General features: G+C 37.2%; 1 protein-coding gene across 5 annotated transcripts in view; it reads right to left on the reverse strand.

Moving 5' to 3' along the window:
- The window catches only part of LOC764925 (cell surface glycoprotein 1), a 53332-nt gene that overhangs the window by 24671 nt on the left and 1420 nt on the right, over positions 1 to 27241 (reverse strand). Inside the window, exon 1 of one of the 5 annotated variants that reach the window (XM_030998528.1) lies at positions 11128 to 11319. The exons of 3 other annotated variants lie outside the window; for them this stretch is intronic. In XM_030998528.1, the coding sequence (XP_030854388.1) occupies positions 11128 to 11166 (39 nt within the window). In that variant the 5' untranslated portion in view covers positions 11167 to 11319. Of the gene's footprint in view, positions 1 to 7092; positions 7375 to 11127; positions 11320 to 27241 lie in introns of those variants that run through there. One more of the 5 variants, XM_030998527.1, reaches the window with a different exon arrangement.

The following is a 27241-nucleotide window of genomic DNA, read 5'->3' on the forward strand; positions in this document are numbered from 1 at the left end:
GTGAAGAAATTCTGAAGTTAGGGTCTTGCATATCAGTTCAGAGATTTATTTCAAACTTCGTCACATCTCTAATCAGGTGATGATGGTAGTCCCATCCAGGAATACAAACCCTCACGCAATTTACGGTCATCTTCACAGTTAAACCTCGTATCTACTTCTGTGTCAACTCTTTCTTATGGTAATCGCTCTTTTTGCAAAGCTTCTGCTGAACTTTGGAACAGACTACCTTTAAATGTCAAAAACTGTCAAACTGTTAACCTATTCAAAACTAGTCTTAAGACACATTTATTCAAAATTGCGTTCGATAATTAATCAACTCTGTTCACTTTGATGTGTATTCCATATGTATTGTAATTTGTGGGTTTATTTGCTCTTTTTAGTTTTGTTTAATATGTAATTGTATATCAGTCTATTTTGTGTGTTATAGTACTTAGAGACTTCAGTGGTAAGCGCTTTAAAAGTAACGTTTTTATTATTATTATTATCTACAGGTTAAAATCATATTCAGATAATTGATTGTGAGTTTCCCTTATGTTTTATCTTTAAGATACTAGGATTGATTATAACAAACTTTTTTTATGAAACCAGTTTTATACCAACCAGTTGACCTTTGTATTTATTTATCGACTATTTCAGACCATACATGAAGGATTCAGGAAGAGGTAAACGGAAAATGTTATATATTGACTGTGGCATTTATCATCCCTCTTCCTACTCCTTTCAAAGATCAAATATCAAACTTTATGAGGCACAGCCAACATAATTCATATCTGTATATATACACATCTAATAGTTGTAAGAATGATATCAATCATAATGATATTCATTACTCACTGGAGTAACCCCATCCTTTAAAAAAAAAAAGGCCTAAAACCAAAGACCAATTTATCCAATCATTCACAATCGTGGCTCTGTTGAAAAACATAGTCTGTTTACTATAAGAAGTAGAAAGTCTTGAGTCCACAGTTTTACTTTGGAAAGTCGTCCAGAATGTTGAATATAATTTGAATAAATAGTCTCAGAAGCAGAAAGACTTAAGTCCATATATTACTGAAGTTAAAAGGCATTCAGGAATCAGGATTCTAATTTTAATATAATACATAATCTCAGAATTAGAAAGACTCAAGTCCAATTACTTCATTGTAAAGTTATTCAGGATACCGGTTCTATTTCACACAGAATAGTGAATGAAATACATAATCTGCATAAGGAGCATGAAGAGTCAAGTCCACAGATCACATTGTGCAATCACAGATCACTATCTGAAATCATTATAAAAGCATCATCATGGGGTCATCAAATAACACATAAAAGTCTGCTGGCTTGCAATTAAGACTGACATGGGGCTACTAGAAAGGAGAACAGCATCTCATGTAACTGAAACCTATTAATACCAGCAATTTAGCAATAAGCTATCCCACCACTGCTACTGATTGACACGCTGTGAGGATAGGGTTTCACATCCACAGTCTATTCTCCTTCAATGAATACCCAATCTGAAGATATTTATATAGCCTAGGCCTATGAATGAGGTGTAGCAAGTGACGAGGTAAGACATTAATGGGCAGTGTCATGTGTTGTAATCAAAGTAATATAGCTCTGACACACACTTATCAAGAAGGTAATGATGTGATGCAAATTGGTTTATAATTTGACTCGACTTCCAGGTTATGAATAGGCCTATATGTAGTTCGTTGAAGCTTCCACACTATCTCTTTTCACAGATGGTTCAGAATGAAAATGTTAGGGTCTGTGGGAGTAGGGTCCCTGTTGAAATTTGATTAGGTATTTTTTTTTTTGGGGGGGAGGGGCTACAAATATGTATAAGCCCCATGCCTGTTAGTGTCATCCTCTGCTAACATGAAGTAATATATCTTAGCAAGTGAGGCTAGTTTTGTACCGACTTCTAGTTTCTATCAGTAAATAACTATAACCTTGATTGATCAATGGAACATATCTGACAGCCCCTCCCTCCCCTCTTAATAAAACGGTCAAATACAGCATAACATCAGCTGCCCCCGCAATAAGGCCATAAGATTTTCTCTGGGAGAGAAAACGGCTTATTTTTGGCAGCAAACTATATGAATGAGCCCTTTGAGGGTTAACAATAACATCACATTGCTGACTCCAGTTGCATAATCAAATTGAGAATGTCCGTCCTTCAAAAATACAATTGTTAGTTATCTTTGAATGTAGGTCAGGTTTTCTATATATCTTGAATTCTATTTAAAGGTCTAGGAGGTTCTACATGCTTCCACCAAATGTAAAAGATAATGGTTCCAAGTGATTATCGGAAAATCCTGTTTCCTTTTCCTCTTCCATGCAGGTGGCTGGCCTTCATGGCCTACAATGAAAAAGTAATTATAGGCTCTATAATCTTGTCGATAAGGGAGAGGAAGCCTTCAGTACCGTTTAACCAAGAACACTGGCCACATGAAACTTTTTGCGGTTATTAATAAGGTTAAACAGCCCAAACACTATTCAGTATGAAATTCAATTCATTTGTTTATTATTTCTCAATCAAAGAGAGAAAAAAAACTTCATCATAGGAACAAGTGCTTTACATTTCCATATTTAATCAGATTGAAAAAGCTTTTTGAACTCACACTGAACCAACTACATTACTACATCCATCTCTCCTTATGCCATCAGATATATATTCAGATCGACTACGGTTGGAACATGGAGCACATGATTCCAATCTATCTCAGTCACTTTCAGGACTCTTCCACTCAAGATCAGATGTGAGATGAACTTGGTGGAAGGGCCACTTCAATCAAAGTCAAACACACGCAGGTTTATCATTATACTTGGCCCTATTCACACTTGATGCAGAGTACTTGCCTTACAAACTTCCGCAGGAAATAATAATGTGTAAATCGGTGGCAAGAGGAAAGTTTGAAGGGGTATTAAACATAGCCACATGTAGCAATGGCCTAACATTAGCCCACTATGTTGTGTGTTGTAAAATACTGAAATATGAAATGAGTAAAGATTATCTCATTTCATTATCATCATACTGAGCCCTGTTTACAGACTTATGATCATGTTTTTACATAAATCCTTCTCTCTTTTCTAAGGGGGGGGGGGAGGGGGAGGGAGAGGTAGGGGGTAGGGGGGAAAGAGGAGAGGGGGGTTAAGGTTTTCTGTCTCAGTTCTAAATGGGGCGCTACACTGTACGTTGATAGCCACCATGGATCATACACTGATCTCCGAGTAATGAGCTGTCTCATCCGTTCATTCTTACAAGACTGTTTCTGGTCATTAGGCCAGTTTAACTCTAAGATTCCACGACCTGGGTAGTCACACCCATCAAAATGTGATGACAGCAGTGGTCAAGTAAAATAGAGACCCTATGGCATTTGGCAATTAGTTGCAATAAGTAGTGTTTTCTGTCATTATTGTAGATGTTCAATTCCCCATAATGAGGTTCATCCAAAGTGACTACCGAGATCTGTTCATATTAAATGGCTGTCTTAAATTCCACTACCTGGACTTTCACACATATCATAATATTAGGGTAGTAGTGACTGACAAATGAGGAATATAAATATGAAATTGAAGATATTCAATCCCAACACTCTTTATACTTGCTTTTTAAGTTTGTGTCATCGTGTTACAACAAGATTTCTTATTCATGCCTATGAACATCAAAGTCCCTTCATCAATATCAGAATTCTTCAGGCTTCCGTTAACTGACATTTAGGTTTCTATAGTGAGTATGTGTTTCAAAATGTAAGACATTTTGTAACTCCATGAGGTACATGTAACTTGTATGAAATATGCATGGATCACATGTGGCTTACCGTACTATGTTGAGATCCAGGAGTAATGTAAACATACCAAATCATTATATTATCTGACTTTCTAATTTCTACCAGTCAAGTGTACCGGGGCACAAATAATTTTTTGAGAGAAAGTGAGAAGGGTATTAACCCTGTGTGAAATAGTATGACTTTAATAATTAATGCCCATATGGCTCTCAACAGATGATCTTTAGCTGCACTCATGTGTAAGTCTCAAGCCAAGATTCCATCCTCTCCATCAACTTCATCCACAAAAGATCAGAGTTCATTGACACCGTGGGTAGCTGTCATTAACTGGTGAGGGGTCTAGACTTGATGAGCACAAGTCACAGATACTATTCAAGTTCACCTATACATGTGCATGTATGTCCTCTCTCTCTCTCTCTCTCTCTCTCTCTCTCTCTCTCTCTCTCTCTCTCTCTCTCTCTCGAACTCTCTATCTTCTGTCTTACTCTCCCCTCCCCCTTCTTTTTCTCTCTCCCCTCCCCCTTCCCTTTCTCTCCCCTCCCCCTTCCCTTTCTCTCACTCCCCTCTCCCTCCCGCTCTATTTTTCAGCTTTTATCTCTATCATGATATCTACCCCTCCCCCTTGTCTTTTTTTTTCTCTCTCTCTCTCTCTCTCCTCCATAAATATATCCATATCACTTATCTCTCTTAACTCTGCTCTTTTTCTTCTTAAAAACAAAACGTTTGTCTATCCTTTCTCCCTCCCCCCCCCTGCCTCCCCCTCCCCCCTCTCTCTCTCTCTCTCTCTCTCTCTCTCTCTCTCTCTCTCTCTCTCTCTCTCTTTCCAGTTTAGATCATTCTGTAATAGTCATCAACCACAGATGTAGACCTAGTGCCATATCATCAGTTTTTACAATTGAGAGACAGCAATCAATACTTCCTCATAATCCCAATTAAATCCATTATGTATTATGTATTATGTAACCACCAATAACCCTCTATACTAAAAGTCATTTTAAAAGAAAGTAAGTATAACCTTAGAAACAGGGAACGTACTATACCTAAACCAAACACTAATTTTCTAAGAAGCAGCACTCTTTATATCGCCTCTCGGCTATTCAATCACCTACCCCAGTGCACCAGAAAAGAAACTCGGCTTTCAAACTTTATAAAGGTGATCGATGGTATTTTACCCCCTACGTTCTGATTGTTATTGTCTATTTTTGTCTCTGTCTCTCTCCCTCTCTCTCTCTTTCTATCTTCTCATATCTCTCTCTCTCTCTCTCTCTCTCTCTCTCTCGCTCTCTCACTCAATCTATCGCTGATGATTTGTTTTATGATAAGGAGCTTGTGATTTGACTAAATTGTATTTTTTCCTCAAATTTCTGATATTTAAAATACTAAGTGTGATTTTTATTAAGAGTTATTTACACATTTGTATTCTTGTTACTAAGAGGGTTTTTTTTAACACATTTTGTACAATTATGCACTATCAACATCATATGAAAAGAAATCTACGACTTGCTAGCTAACATAAGGAAAGGCATTCATTCAAATTGTCAATATCAATTTCCCAATGGAAGAGGCCTTTAAAAACTGTATTTATCAAATATTTAAAGTGACAAGCACAGATGTACACATCTCTTTTTGCAATACTGTTTGGAGAAAGAAAATTGTGTTCACTGTGCTTGTCACTTTAAACATTTGATAAATACAGTTTTTAAAGGCCTCTTCCATTGGGTCCTTGTGGAAAGTACACTCTCTCTCTCTATTCATGAAATTCATGAAATTTTATCCAAGTAAATGAGAGCTACATGTATCAATAGTATAGACATCTTGAGATATATCGATCTTGGAAGGGCAGAGTATAATTTGACCCATGTTCCATCTTCTGATATTAGAAGGGAAAAAAAATCAAAATATTATTCCATAGTGCTTCATCACAGAGTCTATTTAAGCTGATGATGGAAAATATGTCTTAGATCAAGAACGAAGGTATCACAAAAATCTCAAGATCACCCCATCGCTAACGAGTGAACGATGCAATCCCTGGGAAAGGATGAAACAATGAGTTCTGTATGCTCGCAACACAGATCCGTCGCACGCCGATACATTGCATTCCATCACAGAACACATTTGTTTCTCACATTAGTAATTGGTCTACATCATCGATGAAGAACCAGGTACACTGTCAAGGGTACTTGTGAATGTCAGCCGGATAAACAAGCTCTTCAGTCTCAAGTGATGAATGAGCCACTGGGAATTGAAGATCATCCAGCTGCTCTCAGAGCTAATTTGCCAGAGAAGCGAGACAATGTCGGCATTATACGTTTGCAACCATGATGTTTGTTGGGATTTTTCATGAATTGGAGTATAGTATGTACTGGTACTAGGCATCATGCATACTGTACTAATGCATGGTATTTTGGCTAGGAGTTAGGATTAGGATAAGGGTTAGAGTTAGGGTTAGCATTAAGTTTTGGGTAAAGGTTAAGTTCAGGATAAAAGGCAAGGGTAAGAGTAAGTCTTTAGGAAAGGGTTAAGGAAATAGTAAGGCTTACGTTTAAGTTTGAGTTACAATGTAGGTTCAGGTCATCCTCATCCTAACAAATGACAGTGTAAAGGTGCGAACAGAAATAGTCTTTGGCACAGGACCAATGTTTATACGCAGGATGAACCCGGGGGATGGGGGGGGGGGTAATGCGTGAACGTACTACAGTGACATTTCCAAGTAAATGCAGTAAATGATATGCATATCAATTACACTAGGAGTGCAAAATAAAAACAAATATTTAGATGAGGTGAAGTACCAGAGGTGAGATTAGATGGAATAAATCATTGATATCTTTCAGGTAAGAGGTGGAGGATAAAACAAACTGGCTCTTGAATTATTTATCATTGATCTGATAAGCCATAGACATATAGGTAGAAAATGACTGTGATACACATCTCATCTCATAACAGGGCAAAGAGCTACATCCTTCTGACAATACAAAATCAATGGATACACAAAAGTTTTTCAGAACAGAGAAATTAAATTAGATTGCAAGCTATTGTTTGACCTAGAAATGGGCACCAAAAGTTTAATAAAAGAGGGAACCTACACTACATTCTAGCCATTATAACAATAACAACCAAGATCCCCAAAGCCCCCAATCATAACCCTCTAAGTTTATTATGACACTTTGAACTTCATACTATCAGTTTACTAATGAAACCTTCACCACACAATCCATGAAATCACCAAATTCATTCAGACGGAACAAATGGAAATGTTTCAAACTTCTGTAGAAAGTTCCCAAAACTTTGGACTTTCTCCAAGGAAGAAAATTAAACTTACTTCTAGGAGTTTGATCTTTTCCTGCAAGTTTGTATCCACACCATCAAGCCTCCTGTTGAGTGCCGCGATGGCAGCCCAGAGAGCATTCAGGGCATCTTGTAAAGAATACCCGCTTTCGGCAGCCATGATTGTTGCCTTTTATGTTATACAACGCAAAGCCTCAAGTTTAAAATAGAGCGACGACGGCTCAACAAGGTACACAAATGAGTGAGAAAAGAATGTGGAGGACTTGTGATACCAGCTCGTGATTGGCAAACGTAAAGATATGGCCAAGTGATCGCTGAATGCCAGGGCCTGGTTATCTACGATTGACTAACAGGCTGTGGCAGCGGCGCAGCTCCCAATTATTTTTCATACAATATTTTTCTTTCTCTCGGCTTCACTCTCTCATTGGCTTATCTTGCTCTCTTCATGAAGTTGACAAATGAGTTTTGTGGAGTGGGTGGGGTGTGGGGGGGGTGCACGCACGATGAGAGAGATGCAGTGCCGTATGGCTACAAGTTGAGGGTCTCACTCAACTTGGTCATGTGACGATGATGTCACCACCCAAACTCTCGCCCAAACTGTGAAGGTAACAGTGGGAAGCAGCATGGCTTTAGAGAACATGTGAATTTGAGAATGTGGGATTCAATTCCTTGAGGCATGATTACTAGTCAAGGGGATACGATCCATACCGTTAATTCAATTTCTAAAAGTAACTCCAACATTCCATAACTATTCTCTCAGGAAAACGGTCCTTCACACTTTGGTCTGGTCAACAGCAAGATTAAAACTGACAACTACATGCAAAAGAAAATGGATAAAACTCCTTAAATCCTGTCTCTTGAAGATTTGTGACCAAAATTAATAGTATTAAAAACTTTGTTCCTGTCCTCTAAAATTTGCCTTTGTTTCTTTCTCTTTTTCTTTATCTTTTGTTTGATATCATGTCAAATACTTGGCATAGAATCTAAAAAGATATATTCCATAATATGTAAAATATCATCTGTATCCTTGATAAAGGCCAAAATGTTTTCCCACATAATACCACAGCCTATGCATATTTTTATTGAAAAGATACATTTAGCACCTTTCATAAAACAAAATGCATTTTGGAGTCAAGTAATAACTAATAAGTATCTATATTTATAAATGATGCACTGCTTGAAATTGTGAATAAGAAATGTTTTGTTTCTTTTACATTAAAATCACCACAAAGATGTTCCGAATCCATGCTGTCTCATATGTTTCAAACTTTCAAGGGACTCACCAATTCTTATCAACTGCAATCAGTACAGTTAAAAAAGAAAAAGAGTTGTACAGTATACTCACACATCATACAGCCTACATAATACAGCCTTCATAATACAGCCTACATAATACAGCCTATGACATGAACATCTTAGGACATACTTCATAACTATATAATGATTATTTTGCTGCACAAAATTCTATGAGCTTAATGGAGCATAGTGCATAACAAACTACCATAACACAACAATGGAGGTCAGCTTGTCAAAGGACTCTAATTAACTGGCATATCAATGTCACCTTACAATGGAGCGATACTACTTTACCATCTTCAGTAGATCTCAGAGTCAAAATCACTTAACCTTTGACCTTTGCCAATGGTCAGAATTCTGGCCTTTTCACTTTTTAGCAACAGACAATGAATTACATTCAGGAAAATATGTATCAAATAGAATTAATTCCAAATATAACAATTTGTATCACAGTATCAGCGCATACAGTGTAGATGGGTTTCTTTGGAGTATGTGTCCAATGGACATAGGGGCACTAGGAATGCAGAGCTGTAATACAAAGGTAAACAGCTCCAGACAATGGTGGATCTATTACATATACTTGAGATAATGGATAGTATTTCAATGGATGTACAGGTGTATAAGCTGAAGTGATGATTGGTGTCTTAGTATGGTAGTGTTTAGTATGCTAAACACTAAACAATACTGATTTTTTTTCTTCCTAGAAAGAGCAACCCTTTTTATGAGACTGGGTAACGTCCAATGAATGGAAAACTACACATGTCTCACATACATTCATGGGAATGTCATACTTTCTCCTTAAGTATGATTGATTGCAACACTTCTAATTAAAGATTAATAATTTCAAAGGAAAATAAGGAACAAAACAGGCTGATACAGCGTACATGTCCTCAGAGTGTATCAATTGATAAAGCATTATACATGTATGCACTACATTTTGGTGCTAATGAAGTTACAAGTCAAAGACTGTATAGGGTATAAGTCGTCGCTGTTTTCACGAAGTGACGGTAGTGAAAAAAAAATTGCATTCACTTTGCATTACGATTTTCCTCACTACCATCACTTTGTGAAAACAAGGACGAAGTTGTGTTGTTTTTATCCAATTTGTTTTGCTTTTTCTAATGACAAATTTGAACACTACTCTTTATATAATTCCTTCCTACGCACACCATGTCATCACTTTATCAGTGCTGAAAACTGTCGAGCTATACAATGGCTGCGGGTCGTTTGTCATTTGGAAGTCGTTTGTCAACTTCTAGTGCCTCTGACCATCGCAGATGCTTGCAATTGGCCTTCCTCTATCTCTTGCACAACAATGATACCTTGCCTGTGACTACGGGTGACACACGCCAATGACACCCCAAGAATGCTGTCGCACATGTAGGTGCACAGCTCAAACTCAAAGAAACAATCTCGATGATCAATCAGACTTGGACCCCTTTCACAAATCCATGATCCTAAAACTAAAAAATTGTGTATCAAAATAAAAAGTGTGTTGGTAATCTCTGGAAAACCGAAGCACATATCCAAAAACTCAATAGAAAGTGTTAATTATCGTCATGGTAACTGCACACGCCCATAGACCGACATGATATTTCTGAATTACAACATACAGGCTCAAGACACACAATGCAGAAATTTGTAGGAACATTCACCAAACTTAAAAAAACGCTCATGTGAGGTCAGCACTAAACACATTCAAAAACTAATGCTGCTATTATGCAACACTACAATAATGGACATCATTTAACATCAATTCTGTTCACACATTAGTGTTCCTATTACACACACTGGTGGGTTTGTGAAAGGGGTATTGCACAAATATTAAAAGCAGATACAGGTAGAGAACCTCTTAAATGTGGACAGGCGTTTCTGCTCTTGTGACGTCGCTCTGGCAAATTGCCCGCTTCGAAGGGCATAAACAAGGAATCTGGCTAGGAGGAAGAGAAATGGGGCTCCGTAATCATCATCGCTTGTGATTTAAAGTGCTGGCTGGTAGAGATTGGATTGTTTAAATGGAAGATATGTGTGTGCTTGTCTGAAATGTCTAATTAATTAGTAACATAAGTGAGATTATATACATTGTATATTAAAAGTAAGACTCTCAGTGAAGAAAAAGAAAAGCATGGAAGCGGTGAGCGATTTAGCTCTGGAAAGCTCCATAGAGTTCAAGTAAATTGAAAAGGAGCTCTGGTAAAAAGAGAACAATTAAATACTTAGATATTGCTGTGAGAATATCATAGATATACAACACCAAGTCCTAAAAGATCTCCTGCAAACAGAAAAGTTTTTTTTTTTTACACTGAAGGCACTGCTATACCAGGAAGATTTTAGTGCAAAATATGAAGGGCACTATCATTAAATAATGTAAGAGGTACAGTACCTACATGTCCAAAGATGCAATGCTATATATACGGGCTTAACGACTATAGGGCTGCCACTCCACGGCAAATGACCCTCGTACATAACCATGACCTTCAAGATTTAAACAAGACAGTATGAATCCTTTGAATTTGAGAGAGTTTATTGATATGACCAACAAGCATTAAAACAAAATTATCTAGCCTTGGCACACAACTGCAGTACCATCTTCTTTTGATAATTAAACATGAATCTTGTTCTTAGATATTTCCTTCATGCACTGCTTAGAAATAGAACTATGTAATTTCCAAACAACAGATTGGAGCTGAGATAAATGTAGACCCACTATAACTCGTAATTTTTCTTCATTTGAAATAATCATGAAGTCTCAACTATTTCACCCTCAGCTTACCTGTACATCTGTGGCATGTGTGAGCTTGTCCCCTTCCATTGGAAATGAAGAAAAAAAGACAGGTAATTCTTTAATAATATGAATGACTTAGATGACCGAGATGACTGTCTCACGAGAACGAAGGGACTCCTTTGCGTAGTGGCCGTTGAAATAAGATTTGAATGATTTCACAAATACTTCCTCAATCCCCACAACTTCTTCCCTTTTTCCCCTCTCATTGATGGTGGCTCCTTCGGGGCTTTTCTGATTGGTCGAGCTCTCGCTCCGAGCAAAAAAAATAGAGCAAACTTTTCTTTCTTCAAGAAAACACTGGCTGGTTACCTAATTGACATTTGCCTATAGTACAAGGGAATCGGGTAAGGCACATGCTGTTCTCTAATAACACAGGAATCCAAACAGAATTCACACAGCATTGAATTCCTACAATTCTTCCTGGTTAGTTTCATTTAGTTCTAATGAAAATGATGCTGACGTCACGCTGCGGCCAACAAGCCGCCTGTGTTTTTCTTTCTCAGCTCATCTTATTTAGCTTGTAACAAACACTTTCTACAGGAAGAGAGAGGACAATTTTCTGAACATTTTAGTTTATATACCTGTACTCAAGTCCTAAAACTTGACCAAAACTGGGCTGGGTGGAAGAGGAGCATGATATTTGTTTTTGAATGCTTGGGAAATGATTTATGATATTCGTGACACTTTTACAGCTAGATATTTTGATACCTGCACAGCTGACAAAGCACATGACAGAACTTGATAGGTTTCCAGTTGGAGAGAATCAGAATAATTTGAAGAGCTCCCACCATATGCTTCATATGAACCAGTATAATATATTCATCCAAAGCAAGGTACTTGTCTTTCATTCAATGTGGTTGTGGTATTAAAGAGAGACTAGAAATTGGATGCGTAACCATTCATTACATTTGCAATTGTACTGCGATAATAATTATAATTCTGTAAGCTTACATCGTGTACACAAATCAGATTTTACCTAATCTAATAACTACTAGCAGGACCCGTGGAAAATCCACGGGATTCTAGGGGAGGGGGCCAAATAGATAGATAGAGGCCTATGTGCTATCCAAAAAAAAAATAGATTATCTTTATATAGAGAATTTTTATAATATATGCTGTTTGACCATAAATGGTGCATCGTAAAACAAACTATGTCAGATAGGATCTCGATAATTACGATTTATTTGCATTATTAATGTTGTGATTTCAATGTAGTTTTATGAAAAGACTACATATGCAGAGGCTTGGATTATGATTATGTTGGCATTGTTCACAAAATGTGTACAATTATTTTCAAAGTAAAGATTTTACGCCAAAAATCGGACGGTTTGTGCACAAATTGACTCGACTGTGTGTGGGACCGTGAGCGTAGAATCCAGTGAAAGATTTTTTTTTCGGGGACTCGATCTATATCAAATTTTGGGAAAATTTGGGGGGGCTACTTTTTTATCTTTCGGGGGCTCATTTTTCTTGGGCTCATTTTTCATTAATTCATTTAAAGATGCAGTTTGTTTAGTTTAGTAGCGTAGTGTTACGTAAAAAAAGGCGTACTTTCTGCGTCAATTTTCTATGCCGAAAGTACACGAATTTTGTTAAACATATTAAATTGTTTGCGTCCATCTTGCGTACTTTTTTGCGTTCAGGGTATGGTAACGTAGGCCAGCGTACTCTCAGCTCAGCGTAGTTGGTACGCAACTCTACTATGGACCCTACGCCAATTAGTGATCGACCTGCCAGTGTCACAAATAAGGTATTAAAAATATGCTCATCTGACCGTAATTAAATGCCCAAAACCCCCGAGCTTTCGGGGGTTCAGCCCTTTGTACCCGTGGACACCACGCCTGCACTCAAATCGCTTTAAGTTACCTGACCCCCCCCCCCCCCCATACTTTAAAAATTGATTTGATGCAAGAACTGTATCATACTAAAAGTATTATCATGTTTTTAAACGACCATGTCTGATTTTCTTGTGAAAACTTTACTTTGCTTGTGAAAACTTTACTTTGAAAAATGATTATCGAAATTCAGTATACAACTATACATGGCCAGAATAATCACAATCTAAGCCCAGGTTTCATACATCTATTCACGAAACTATATTGAAATCGGGGCAATAATAGCAATTTCAAAGTGTTGTTTAGACTCTCCTCACACCACGGACAGGCCTGGCTACTCCGGTCACCGCTACTCCATGCTCACACACTCAGCTCCGACAGCAGCGCTCAGCTGCGGTGGCAATACACTGTGGAAACTTTACTTTGAAAAATGATTATCGAAATTCAGCATACATCTATACATGGACAGAATAATCACAATCTAAGCTCAGGTTTCATACCTCTATAGTCACATAACTATATTGAAATAGGGGCAATAAGAGCAATTTCAAAATGTTGTCGAGTCTACTCTATAGCTCAGCTCAGCTCAGCTCAGCTCAGCTCACCTCACACACAGTCACAGTTCCGACAGTGCTCGGCAGCAGTGGCGCACTGCATTGCCCTGCCCGTGTCTCACGGCAGCTAGCTTGCAACTGAACTGTCAGTTACGATACAATGAATTTCTTGTGAAAACTTTACTTTGAAGAATGATTTTCAAAATTCAGTAAACATGGACAGATTAATACCAAAGTAACCCTGCTTGCATACCTCTATTCACGTAAACTATATACAAATCACGGCAATCATCATAGAATCAGAGTCGAACCGACTGAGCTGTGCGTGTGACGGTGAGCGTAGAATCATCGCAAACATTATACACGTACGTTCGTACACACAGCAGGTCCGCCTGGCCTACAAAGCATATCCTATAGAAAGACGCATAGCACGGGTAAGCTCAACCCGTTGAGGATACATATTGGCTACATCCCCTCACCCGGGTGAGTCGTCTGTTAATGTGTATTTCTCTTACATGCTACAAAGCGAACCCTATAGCAAGAGGTCTTACTCGGGATACGCCGCAGCTTTTTCAATGAGACTTGCTACACCCGTTGACGCGAGTGGATTCTCGTCCATCGTGTGTCTCTTCGTCTCTCTTTGATAATTAGACAGAGGGCGGGTGCACGCCTTGCCGACTCGCTCTCGCGGGTTCGTCGCCTCCTCGCAATCCACGACGCCCGCCGTGCTCTCGTCCGCCCGTCCTCCCCGGCACCCCGAAACCGCGTTTAACGGCATGGACGTCGATCGCGGGGTCGACGTGGCACGCGGGTTACGGGAGACAGACCTCGTGGAATTGTGCCGCCCTCCCCGCGCCACGGCGGAGGCGGGCGGGGTCGGGGAAAGACGTTTTTGAGGAACCATTTTGGCCCGTGTTGGACCCCCCGCGGCGATTTTGCGTATTAGTAATATAGATATTCATTATAAGCCTTATAGATGTAGTATACATGTAGTATTCAAGATAGCAAATTCTTATCTAGCTACATGTAGATTAAAGTAGGTGTTGATACTGATTTTATCAGCACATTCAGACTGAGACAGGGTCGTGGCTATGACCTTGATGTCTGGAAATAATGAGCACATGAAATAAGCACACTACACACAGCATAGCCTAGCCTATAAAGTGAGGCAAGTTGACAAACGATGATTCAATGTCAACATGCCACATTAAATGTATATGCACATGTGCATGGTAAATAAACTAGTTTTTTTTACAGCCATCCTTGATCAATAAAAATTTTATTGTTACCGTTTTTATTGTTTTCTTGAAAATTAAATTATATTTTGAAAAGACAAAAATATTTTGATATGTTTTCTTTGACATTTTAAGAATACTTTAAAGGCAATAAAAAATTAAATGGTATTTTGTTTGTATTTTATTTTTATGTCCAGGAATTTCCCTGTAGTTTGTATAAACAACAGCCACACATGCTTTAACCCCCCTCCAGATTTCAAAATGGCGTCGAATGCCAGACTGGACTGACACATCTTAGTTTTGTGCAGGACGGAGCATTCAAACTGAAAACCGTCTAGCATCAGTCTGGCCTTGGTCTGGCCTCAGACCCGCATCTGGTGCCAGACAGACCTGCCCTCAGTATAAATGCGTATGGCTAGTCACTGGTAGAAAAGGTCAGATAAGTTATGCAATAATTCATAGCATACAGATAATAAACATCAGGGGAAGTATTCCCATCATCAACAGACCACATACCTATTAGATATATTAAAAACAAAGGCATTTTTGTTTTTCTTCTATATTAAGTTCAGTTCAATTCTTTGGACAGGTCAGTTACATGTATTCTGCATTTGTGAAAACAAAATGTACAGAGCGTTCCAGAAAAAAAGAAACCCGAAACCCCACAATTATCGTGGGAAAAGTATGAGCTGTATAAAGAAAGAAAAAAAACTTCATGAAGTAAAAGTAATATGCTTTCAATAAATATTTTGATTGCATTAATCCATACACACTTCACTGAGCAACCCTGTTTTGAAAATGGTATGCCAATATTCATGTTTGCCAATATTCATGTTTGCCAGATTTTTGCTAGTTACAAAAAACAGATAAAACATTTTCAGGGGAACATTTAGATACAGAGTCCAATATCTAATATTTGCTGGTTTTATGATTGCATTTTTAAATAATCTTTAAAAATATTACTGTATGAAAAGTAAAACTGATTTTTCTGCTAAACTGAAAGAATTCCTTGAACTTGTTGAAGTCCTCATAAATCAGAGTAAAAGATAAGCATATCAAGAGAAATTGAATTAGATAGCATCAGCATCATGTACCCCCCCCCCCCCATCCCTTTCCTGACTGCTTTCAACTCAAGCATCCATGCGTATGAGAGTTGGCCTCCGCGTTTATCTTGAATCTTTGATTTAACTCCATACTGAAGTTTTCAATTACATATATATATATTTTTTTTTTGGGGGGGGGTGTATTTCAATTGTCACATTTTATGTAAATCAATTATATTACCGGTATATACTACTTTTATTGTTATTTGAATATTTGTATTTGATTTTTTAATAAATGCAGAAACATCTGTTTAAAAAAAAATTAAGTATGAACATGATGAGTTGTCTTTGTATGGTATCAGGACTACCGGTAGTCTATCATAGGTTTTGGAGAGATTTTAAAGGGGAAATGAAGTGAGATATTGCTACAGAGTCATCATATTTTTAATGTCCACATCAAATTTGTACCTTCGCTTGGACAACCATAAACTACGATATGGTACAGATCTTTTCCATTCGCTGACTCCACCCATTCATGACGTCCAGCAATAATTAATGAAAACAATCTGCACGGTAGATTATAATTCAATTTAACATGCCAATCAATACTAATTTGGAAGTTTCATTAGGTCTTCCTGATGATTTCCCAATGGTTTAAAGTAAATGTTGAAAAGTCATTTGGGTTGGCAATTGAAGCTAGAAGCTAAAGAAGTCCGACTTAAGATTTTAAGAGTCATTTTAAGCCAAGTCTTTGATTGAACTTATTCAACATTGCATAACGAGCTCAAAATGACAAACTCTCATTGTATTCAAGAGACCAACTGACGCGTGCGTTGGTCAATACGGCATTCATGGTATCGCCATTTTAAGCCTAGATCCCAATTGCTTCTCTTTATAGTTTTATTTAGGTTCAACAAAACATTGTCACATCACTACAATTTTGCAGCAAATTAGCACTTCTCCCTATTCCATATTTGGGCAAATATTGTATCCCTTATCTACTGATGACTGATAGATGCAAAAGATAGAAACAGTAGCAAAGGGGGGGGGGGAGAAGAAATCTAGCAAGTTTGACAGCTTTTAACTATCAAATAAAATCTGAAGAAGAAAAAAGCCCTAAATGTATCACATCAGCTCCATCGAATATTTAAGTATGATGTAGGAGAAAACTACCGGTAAATCATATGGTTGACAATATTTTGGCATGCTGATTTATACCATCATATTACACGCAATGAACCTGCAGACCACAACATATGAATAGTCTACATGGCTCATTACCTGCTGATAATACATGGCGCTAACAGTCCATTCTGTTCTTAACTTCTAACCCCCATTCAGACTACAAACATTATTGTACTGCTACATGTTTGTACAGATGTGTATGGCTCCAGTCATGGGTACCCCAAGGCATCATACAGTAATTGCAATACAGAAAAAACAAAACAAAATTATTTCTAAAAAATCTGCTGGTGATTGAATGTACAGTACATGGATCAGGTATAATAAAACAATGACTAAATCTTGAAAAAAATCATACTGGAAACTTGAATTTTGAGCACTTCTGCAATATTTCATAAAGAATCAGGGTCCCATCCTCATGTTAACGTTGTTCGGTACAAAATTTGTATAACTGGGTGGGACTTGTAATCATACACTGAGGATAGGCCAGCTGTCATCATTATGTCAACTAACCTCTTCAAAAACGTGTATCTTTTTATACATTATTTCTTTATACAACGCAGCATGTACACTTTGTACGCTTCTTAGGCTATACAGCGATTCTTTCTACGTTTCTTTCTCCAGTTTTTATATAATTTCCTCTGGTCTGAACGAACCATTTCTCAGTCCATTTTGGCCTCAATCACCAAGGCTATTAGAGGGTGGAAATCTCTATTGATCCTTGAAGTCTGGGCAGTAATACTAATAGGATTTACAGATTTATTCACACCTCTTTATCCATATGGTATGTAACAGTCAAATTAAGCAGCCATGATAAACAGTCTACTCTGTAACATAATGACTGTCAGTGCTTGTGTCATCAATCGCAATTACACGTTTTTTCACCCTCTCTCTTTCCATATTCCCTACAGTGTATTTCACTTTCAACAATGCATTTTGCAATTAATAACTTGCATTCTGTTGTCCATATTTCATATTCTCAGAATTTAAAATTCAACCAAAATACATGGATATTCACAATGTCTATGAGTACAGGTAGGCCATTTCAAAACAAAAATTCATGCTCAGTTGAGTTGATTCTTATTTCCTAACAGTAAGGTTTTATCAGATTTTGTGTCAGAATATATAGAGAAGAAAAAAATGATCAGAAATAGCATGCTATTTTACTTTTGACTTTTCTACCTGATGTATGTTCATGAATCTCCTAGCCAAGAGATTTTACAACCATTCAAAACCACGCACATAGACAAAACAAAACTTGAACTCTGACTGTCTAACATCACGAAAGCTGGTGTTTATTTACAGTTACTGATTCATGATACGATGTTGATAACTGCTCATAAAAATGTGAATAACTAAAGGGTTTCTGGTATGAAAAATATACAAACAATTTTGGACTTTGTTGTTTGCGATACATGTAGCCAAAACAAATTACAACATGATTATCAGTATCACATATGAACTTATGAAGTTGTTCTTTATGCTGTATTTTAGTCGATAGCAAACCCCACATATAGTGTACAAATATCAAAATATACTTTTATTTTTGCTAAATGCATGTATACCAATATTTAACACAAGAATAATAAAAGAATAAATGGAGAAAAAAATACATAAAGAGAAGAGAGCAATCTAGCATAAAAAATATGAACACACGAAAAAGAAGGAAATAAAAACCCACCACAGGTATCAGCTAGAAAACCATCATTACTAAGAAAGAAAAAAATCATTACTACAGAAGAAAAAAATAATACTATAAAACATGCATATAGACTGACTTTTCAAAATTAATTAAAGGACTCCTTTTTTTTCTTCCCCATTTGCATTATTTAAGAAATCACACCTTTTCACTTTATCATTATATTTGCTTGAACATGTATTAATTATTTTCATTTAAAACAATCCTTGCAAACATTTCAATGAGACAATAACTACATCAATGGAAAGGACTTTGCTAATAACCCAAGTCTCTCTCCTGTCAACGCAAACACATTCTAACTGACCATTATATAATATATGAATGCACTGTGATATTTAGCTTCTCAAAAACCAAAGGTACGTGTATAATATGGGATACATTGTAGGATTAATATCACTTTAATTGCACGACTAGTTTGTGGCTCATTAAGTTCCCTATTGTTGACCCTAAATAGAGTATGGCTTTAATATTTGAGATCATATGACACATTAAAGATGCTGGTATCATTTTCCTTACTCTTAGAAGGAAAAAATATTGAGGATATGGGGACAGTGCAGGTAAAAGAAAGTCCAGTATATGAAGTGACAAAGTTTTGCAAATACTGTTATTCCCTTTTAATATCATCTTTCATGGAATTAATAAATCTTGAATCTTGAATCTGTTGAGAGCTGAGCCAGAGATGATTTGGTTCAATTCCTGATGGAAATTAATGTTGTATGAAAATGAGTCCTCTCCTACAGGTTAAACATTCATTCATTTGTCACTTCATTTTTAAGATGATAAGTCCTATTATTGAACATATATGTATTTATATAATAGTTAGAGTGAGTACTACTAGAGTAGATTTAGTCACCCTTTTTTTAAGGAGCACTCTTCAGGACTGAAAAATGACCATGCATGTGTATGAAATTTTGTAAATTAGCTCAATAAACACAATAAAAAGTGAACCATTATATCATCAAAAAATAAAATTCTCATCTGGTGCCAAACCTCGCTTTAACATTGAGATTTTCATGAATACCTAAATTATCATACATGCCAAACCTCGCTTTAACATTGAGACTTTCAAGAATACCTAAATTATCATACATGCGTAAACTTCAACAGTCCTTATCTATTTATTACACAATCACTGAATGTATGTATCAGGTTCCCTCTCTCTTCCTTTTCTCCCTTTTTCTTTTTTTTCCAGACCTTCTTCTTTCCTGTCCTATCATGTGCATGTATGTAGCTTCCTGTATTTGTATGGTACAAGGTGCAATGTCTTTGATTATTATGTTTGATATACATTGTGTACTTTACTTGATAAATGAGACATAAAAGAGTATGAACTTAAATGTATGTGTTCATGCCCATGCAGGCTACAGACATACATCAGCATATAACAGCATGTATTGATTATTCTCCCCTCCTTTATTTTTCTCCATCTATTAAAATGGAACATACAGTATTACAGTAATCCAATTAATGAAGCCCACACACACCATTTTATCCCTGGAGCAGCTTGCCTATGTTATCTTTTAATCGCTTCATATGATCTAAATTGAAAAACATAAACCACAGCATTTCCTGTTCATATAATTTTTTTTAAATTATTGAAAAGAACCTTGGGATATTAATGTAAACCGACAATTTCTTGATAATTAATATTTAAACCATAAATATAGCTCATGTACCCACACATATTAGGGAGTGTTAAGCCAAAGGTTTAACAAGGCCTCTAAATATATTACATTTACTTCTTTTATTTTTGTATAAGGTGTACATTTCTCTCTGAAAGTTTGTCAACCTTGTGCATATTACAGATATTCAAAAAGTGTAATTTTAGACCGCTCAATAAGAAAATCAATCAATCTCAAAATTTTGAACATCCTTACACGCAATACAGCCAAGATGCAGTACATTAACTGTAAAAAATGCATTTTTGCATATATTTTAAAGGTTCTTTACTCCCAAGAGTGGAATGAATGTTTTCACTGTATAACTTTGATTTCAGTAAAAATGAAGCAAAAAAATGATAATACAACGCCCTCATTTTTCCTCAATTGTTGCATCATAATCGTATGTTCACTATGTTGGCCTACATGTTCAGCTGTCAAAAACTCATGCTTGACCTCAAATATCAATTTTCATTTCTTCATCTCATACCTGTTAGCTATATGTCTGACCCTATGTGGTTCAATGATTTTCAATTTGGTTATTCTACAATAGTACATGTAAGTTGGGTTATATCACATTCTCTCTGTCTTAATCTTTCATTTTTCTTTTTAAAGGCCTTACATTTGACTATCTTGCCAGTGATCTGCTTCGCAAACACATGAATAAGAAGTATAGTCTCAATTAAATGTTATCAGGAGTCTTGCATCATGAGCATACAGCTTTGAAACCACAAGGAGGCAAAGTACAAAATGGACTAAAATCCACATAAAGAGATATTCTTACTTTACTATTCCATATTGGCAATGTCCATCCCTGTGCGAACGTGGCGCATAATTTGTTTTACATTGTTTAAAGGTAAAGACCAGTATAGGAAACGCCCCAATTTCAAAAAATGAAATGGAAGCTCTCATTTCCAAATCATGTGAAAGAATATGTTTTGACTAATACATGATGATACAAAATTTGCCAGGAAACCGCCTACTAATTCATATATTTGGTAAATTTGTTCCTCTCATGGTCTGTGAGAGATATAGGGTAGTCCCATATACATCTTTCTGTGTATAGTGCTTGTAACTTTACGAAGAATGGGCCAAATTTCTTATCATTTTGATGATTCCAGAACCTTGCAGATGCTAGATGCTAGATGATCAACCTTTTCTGATCGATTCCACAACGTTTCTTTCACAATGCAATCGCATGACCATAACTGGTCTTTACCTTTAAACTAAATGATGGAAATAATATGTTATACTTTGCAAGTTTGTATTGTAGTTTTAAGAAAAAATCTATATCAGTTTAATAGGTAGTGTAATGGACTTATATACACAGACAAAACTCATCAGCTCAATGTTTTTCTTTGTCTGCTCACTGCAGAGGGCCAGAGGGCAACACACTTCAACATATACACATACACAAAATGTAGCTCATAAGTACATTTGATAGTATATTCAGTTTTATCAATTCATTGATAGACTGGTCTATACGTAGTGTATATATTTGTCTTTCTTCCATAGTTCAGTATCTCTTTGATTGTACCAAGTGCCAGGTTTTTAGCCAAACAATGTACAGCAAATCATTTACTGAGAAAGCCATTCAAGCTCTCGACAAACCCTATGTATAATCATCTATCTGGTCAAGGACGGGTCATTGTTATGTAATACTGTATACTACACCCACCCACACACACACAATTCCTAGTATGTACTGTATGATGCAGATTAATCTCATGAGGCCCCTGTTAAAGGGATTGGGTAACTTTATCTCAGATTCTGAAACACAATCCTGGATGTAGCTCATGCTGCAATGATAATTATAAACCTTTGGGTCCGTCAGGAACATCATGACTTTTACAAGCCGGTCATCTATCTGATTATCAAGATAATTATGATTGGAAATAAAAATCAAATTTTGCGTTTTCGTAACGGTTTTCATAACACTACAGTCCATTGGGGAAAACAAGTATGGTAAAACCGGTCACTCAAAGATATTTACTTTTTTGAGGCACTTCTCGATCATTTTGACGCGCAATTTTTTAGGGCTTCAATATTACACCATATCACAGACACTGATAACACGTAGGGCCGTGCATCTCAGATTAAGCATTGTTAAACGATGCCTTTAATAGTTTAATTGCTTGGACTCTGTATTGACTTACCCATTCAGACATACACGTTGTACATGTAGTGAAGATTAGTACAAACATAGCAGGCAGACTATTGATTGATAACATGCATGGACAGAGAACATACTGGTACACACCAATCGGGGATGATGAAGTAAGATGTTTGAGTTTTAGCTTATCTTTACCACTAAATATCTTCTTGCATTGTTTCTACCCAAGGACAAAATTGGAACAATGTTGTCCTTCTAATTCTATAGGTCATTAGGTCCCACCTGTACACTAGCTACAGTGCTGTTGTGTGCCTTATCAAGATTCACTCGATTAAAAATAACCAGAGTTCAGTCATCAAGAAAAGACAACGTCTGGGCATTATGTTGCTTCATCTTTCTCCTTTAGTTGCCATGGAAACAGAGAAAGGCTAGAAGTACAATGAGTGGGCAACTTCATTCTTCATCTAACCACGGAAGCTAGGGTCAATGATGTAACAGTCACACATTATAATAGCAGGCGCACATGATGACTAAGATGCGTTCCTACAAACTTATCAATTCATCTTTCTCCTTTAGTTGCCATGGAAACAGAGAAAGGTCAAAAGTCCAATGAGTGGGCATCTTCATCTAACGATGTAAGCTATAGGGCTGTGCACAACAGTGTAATGAGGTACCCGAGTACACTCCCAGGCTCACAGGCGAATACTCGAGTATTCGGACGCCATGTTTTTTTATAATTTTTTTGAATTTTTTTGAATTTTTTTGAATTTTTTTGAATTTTTTTGAATTTTTTTGAATTTTTGGATTTTTGGATTTTTTTCATTTTTTTTCTTTTTTTGCCACTACCGTACCACTCGGCAGTTTCTCAGGTCCCTCGCGCAGCTCGCTGAAAACGCATGCAACTTTACTTTGAGTTGCAGTTGAAGGCGCCGATTTAATAAGAATAATAACAGTAAACAATGCTGTTTTAAAAACCAAAGATGGCAGAATAATCCATTTTCCTCCAAGTCCAAACAGAAATCTGGACATTTGGTCCCAGTTTCTGAAAGGTGAGTTTGACAGTGCTTGAGTTTGGAAACATTTTTACCGACGGTACCATGCCAGCGGATGCTGCTCTCCCTGGCACGGGTAAGCGTGGGCCTGGACATTTTTTTTTTTTTGCGGCCGAATATTCGGGTACAAGAAATCGTACCCGAGTAGTTGTCAACCGTGCGGGTACTCGAGCATTCGACTACCCGTCGCAGCCTTAGTAAGCTAGGGTCCATGATGTAACAGTCTGTCACAGCATCATCCTCAAAATAGCAGGCACACCGTATGACTCAAGATGCGTTCCTACAAATTTAGTAATTATTCAACATCAAAAAGCTTTACATGTAGTCAGCATGACGTGTTGTGCGAATCATTATTTCATCAATCACAAATAATGCACAGACAGTCAGACACCAACCTGAATCCTACTGAATATTCTAATACCCATAGGCTCTATACAGTGAAGGACCACCTGATTCCTGTAGGCAATGGGTTCATTACTGAGAATTAATCATAATTAGGCCTGACAAGAAAGGAATTACTTGTTTGTTAGTCTATCTCATTGAAATGAAGAGAGGGGTAGAGGGGGTAGAGAGGGGGAGAGGGGTAGAGGGGTAGAGGGGGAGAGGGGTAGAGGGGGAGAGGGGGTGAGGGGAGGGCGAGAGGGCGAGAGGGCGAGAGGGCGAGAGGGGGGAGGGGGGGGGAGAGGGGGAGAGGGGGAGAGGGGGAGGGGGAGAGGGGGAGGGGGAGAGGGGGAGGGGGAGAGGGGGAGGGGGAGAGGGGGAGGGGGAGAGGGGGAGGGGAGAGGGGAGAGGGGAGGGGGAGAGGGTGAGAGGGGGAGAGGGGGAGAGGGGAGAGGGGGAGAGGGGTAAAGGAAAGAAAGAAAGAAAATGAGATATGACAGAAAGAGAACAAAACAATATTTAAAAAACAGACAACTTACCAAACAGACAGAGACAGTTATATAATGGGAAATGAAAAACAAAAACAAAAAATATATCCAATATATATTACAATGTATATATATTTTGTTTGATAACAACAAAAAATGGAAAGGCCTGGAGGCAGTAGAGCTATGTGTTTGTCCAGCAGAATTTTAAAGCTTTATCCACTTCATGAACTACATGTATCCACTTTGCTTCAACCACATTCAGAGTATCGAAAATCAATTCAGTAACTGTATGCAAGCCTAATATTATCTTTATTCCAAAATGGGTACAATGATTATTTATTATCATACCACAATCCAGGAGGTTTGTGTTTATTTTTAAAACCCTGAAGGAATTTGGCACTCATGCCATCACTTTTATGAGGAAGTGCTTTTAAACCATATCCTCTTATATTAGTTTTAAATTATAATTAGAGACTTTAAGGTACTATGTCCCTTTTGCAGCCAACCTCAAATTCTGTAGAACTTTGCAGGAATTATGAATACGCCATGTATGTCCTATCTGTGAAATTTAAACGTTAGCAATGTCCTCCTATTCAAATTATGCAAGGAAACCCGTTTACTTGCTAGACTTCACTGTCAGACACTATTGAGTGACTGACTGGCTTTTTTTCTTCTTTGGTAATAACATACATGAAAAGAGTGGTAAAGGGTACATGAGCATTTGTCTACATCAATAACCCACTTCTTGTGATGGCCATGATTAAACTGATTGAATCTTTGCGCAGCATAAAACGTATGACAATTCGGTACAATTGTCTGAAAATCAAGACTATTACTTTTGGGCTCTATAGCCCTAAAGTCGATTGACAATTAATAGAGGTCTAGTCGTAATTTTCCCACTTGAAGACATTTTCAAGCCCCACCTTTTTTAGGGAAGTTCTAAATTAGTTTTATCTTTCAAATGCAGTTGGAATTTAACTTTTTCATTTTTTGGGCCTGCAAATGGGACATACATGTAGTACCTTTAATCAATACAGGTTGATAGTAGGCTTACATAATTTACATGTATGACTTGTGAGAAACTTATGGAACTACATATTTTCTAAATGAGTATTTTTTAATTTTTTTCCCCCCTTTTCCTTTGATTTAGGCACATCTGCTACTCAGATTTTGGAAGGAGATGGAGAACCCAAAGCAATAGGCCTGGAACCAAAGTAAAGTATTTGGCCTACATGTACTTATGATTTGAAGATATACTGTCCACGTACATGTATCTTAAGATTAACACTTCACAGATTCTATGAAACCTTGTTAAAACGAATAATTTTCAAGGTGTTCAATTTAGGTGAATATAAAACATATTGTAACTTTTTGTCCACCTGGACTTGACTTCTGTGATGAGTGAGTTGATGCATTGGTAGGCCTAAAGTAAAACTCATGAGACTTGAGAAGTTGAGAGAAAATGTTTTTCTTAGTTTTTCTTTGTTTGTTTGTTCCATTATTTCATCAACTTCTCTGAAACAGGAGGTAGGGAGAAGCATTGTTTTTTCAATTTTAAGGAATCTAAATTATTGAGTCATCAAAGTTTCATTCATGCCCCACAAAACCAGCAAAGGGTGAATAAACTCTATGGCATTTCAGTTACCTTTAGTACTTCAATTTGAAGAAGAAAAAAGTCACATTCTCTTGTAAAGTCAAGTATGTTCTAAGAATAGCATAGATCCGCTAACCTTTTCCTCTACCCCAGGCCAGACTACAAAGAAAGCCACAGTGGTAAATGTGGACAGTGCAATAAAAGTAGGCCTCCTTGGCAGAATTAGAACTGGGGTCAGAGTTCGACTGGTCTGACCCTTCTTGGAATTTCTACCTTTCTCTTCTCCCTCTCAACCCCAAGGATAAAGAGTTATTACTTTTTCCCCTCCTTGATGTAGTAGCCAGATAGTTGAAATATTTCTGTGTTGTACAGGCCCTGGTATACCTTTCAGACTGTATTTATGGTTATGCATCAGACTGAGTGTCCCATAGCAGAATACTGTGGGAAGACGCCAATCCAACAGATACAGACATTCCTTTTAAAATATCACTTTTGTATAAAGGGACATAAAGATGTATTACATAGGCCTGTAGACACCATTCTTATTTTTTATGAAACAATTTGATTCCAAAAGATTATTATAGCATTTAAATCAGTTGCATCATTTGTTTTTTGCAATCAATTCAGGCAGGGGAAGAAGGCCACTTGAAACAATCAATTACAAAAGCATGAAAGGGACAAATACAGCATTGATTGTATACATTCCCTACCCCCTCCCCCTCAAAAAAATATTGATTATTACATGAACAAAGCTGCTTGGGTCTATGACACTATGGCTGGCATTGCAATTGCTCTCTCGGACAGTAGACTATTATACTTATAGAGTCCACAATAGATGACTGATTGATGTCTCTTTTGACAGTTGATCAGTTTACAGTCGGCCTAAAGGCATGTGCTGTCTGCAACTAGTCAAATTATGTTATTAGCTCTCACGTTGCACTGACCATGCCAGACGGAAATGGGGGGGGGGGGGGAGGTGTCGGCCCTTAGGCAACATATTTGCAATTACAATGTTCAGTAGTTGTGGGGTCATGTTGTACTAGAGTCACATGCTGTGAAACGAAATGGAGAAAGATTGTTGCCTGGAACCTTGACAAGTAACAATCCTTCAAAATGAACAATTTTCATAATGAATAATTGAATACCATATGGACCTGCTCTGCCCCCCCCCCCCCTCCAACAAAAAACCCACCTATATTAATGATAAAGGTTTATTGGACCCTTACATAATAACTTACGTCCATTATGTCTTTATGATTTAATGGAGC

The sequence above is a fragment of the Strongylocentrotus purpuratus genome, unplaced genomic scaffold (genome assembly GCF_000002235.5).
Source record: "Strongylocentrotus purpuratus isolate Spur 01 unplaced genomic scaffold, Spur_5.0 spur5_scaffold_5, whole genome shotgun sequence".
Classification (NCBI taxonomy): Eukaryota; Metazoa; Echinodermata; class Echinoidea; order Camarodonta; family Strongylocentrotidae; genus Strongylocentrotus; species Strongylocentrotus purpuratus.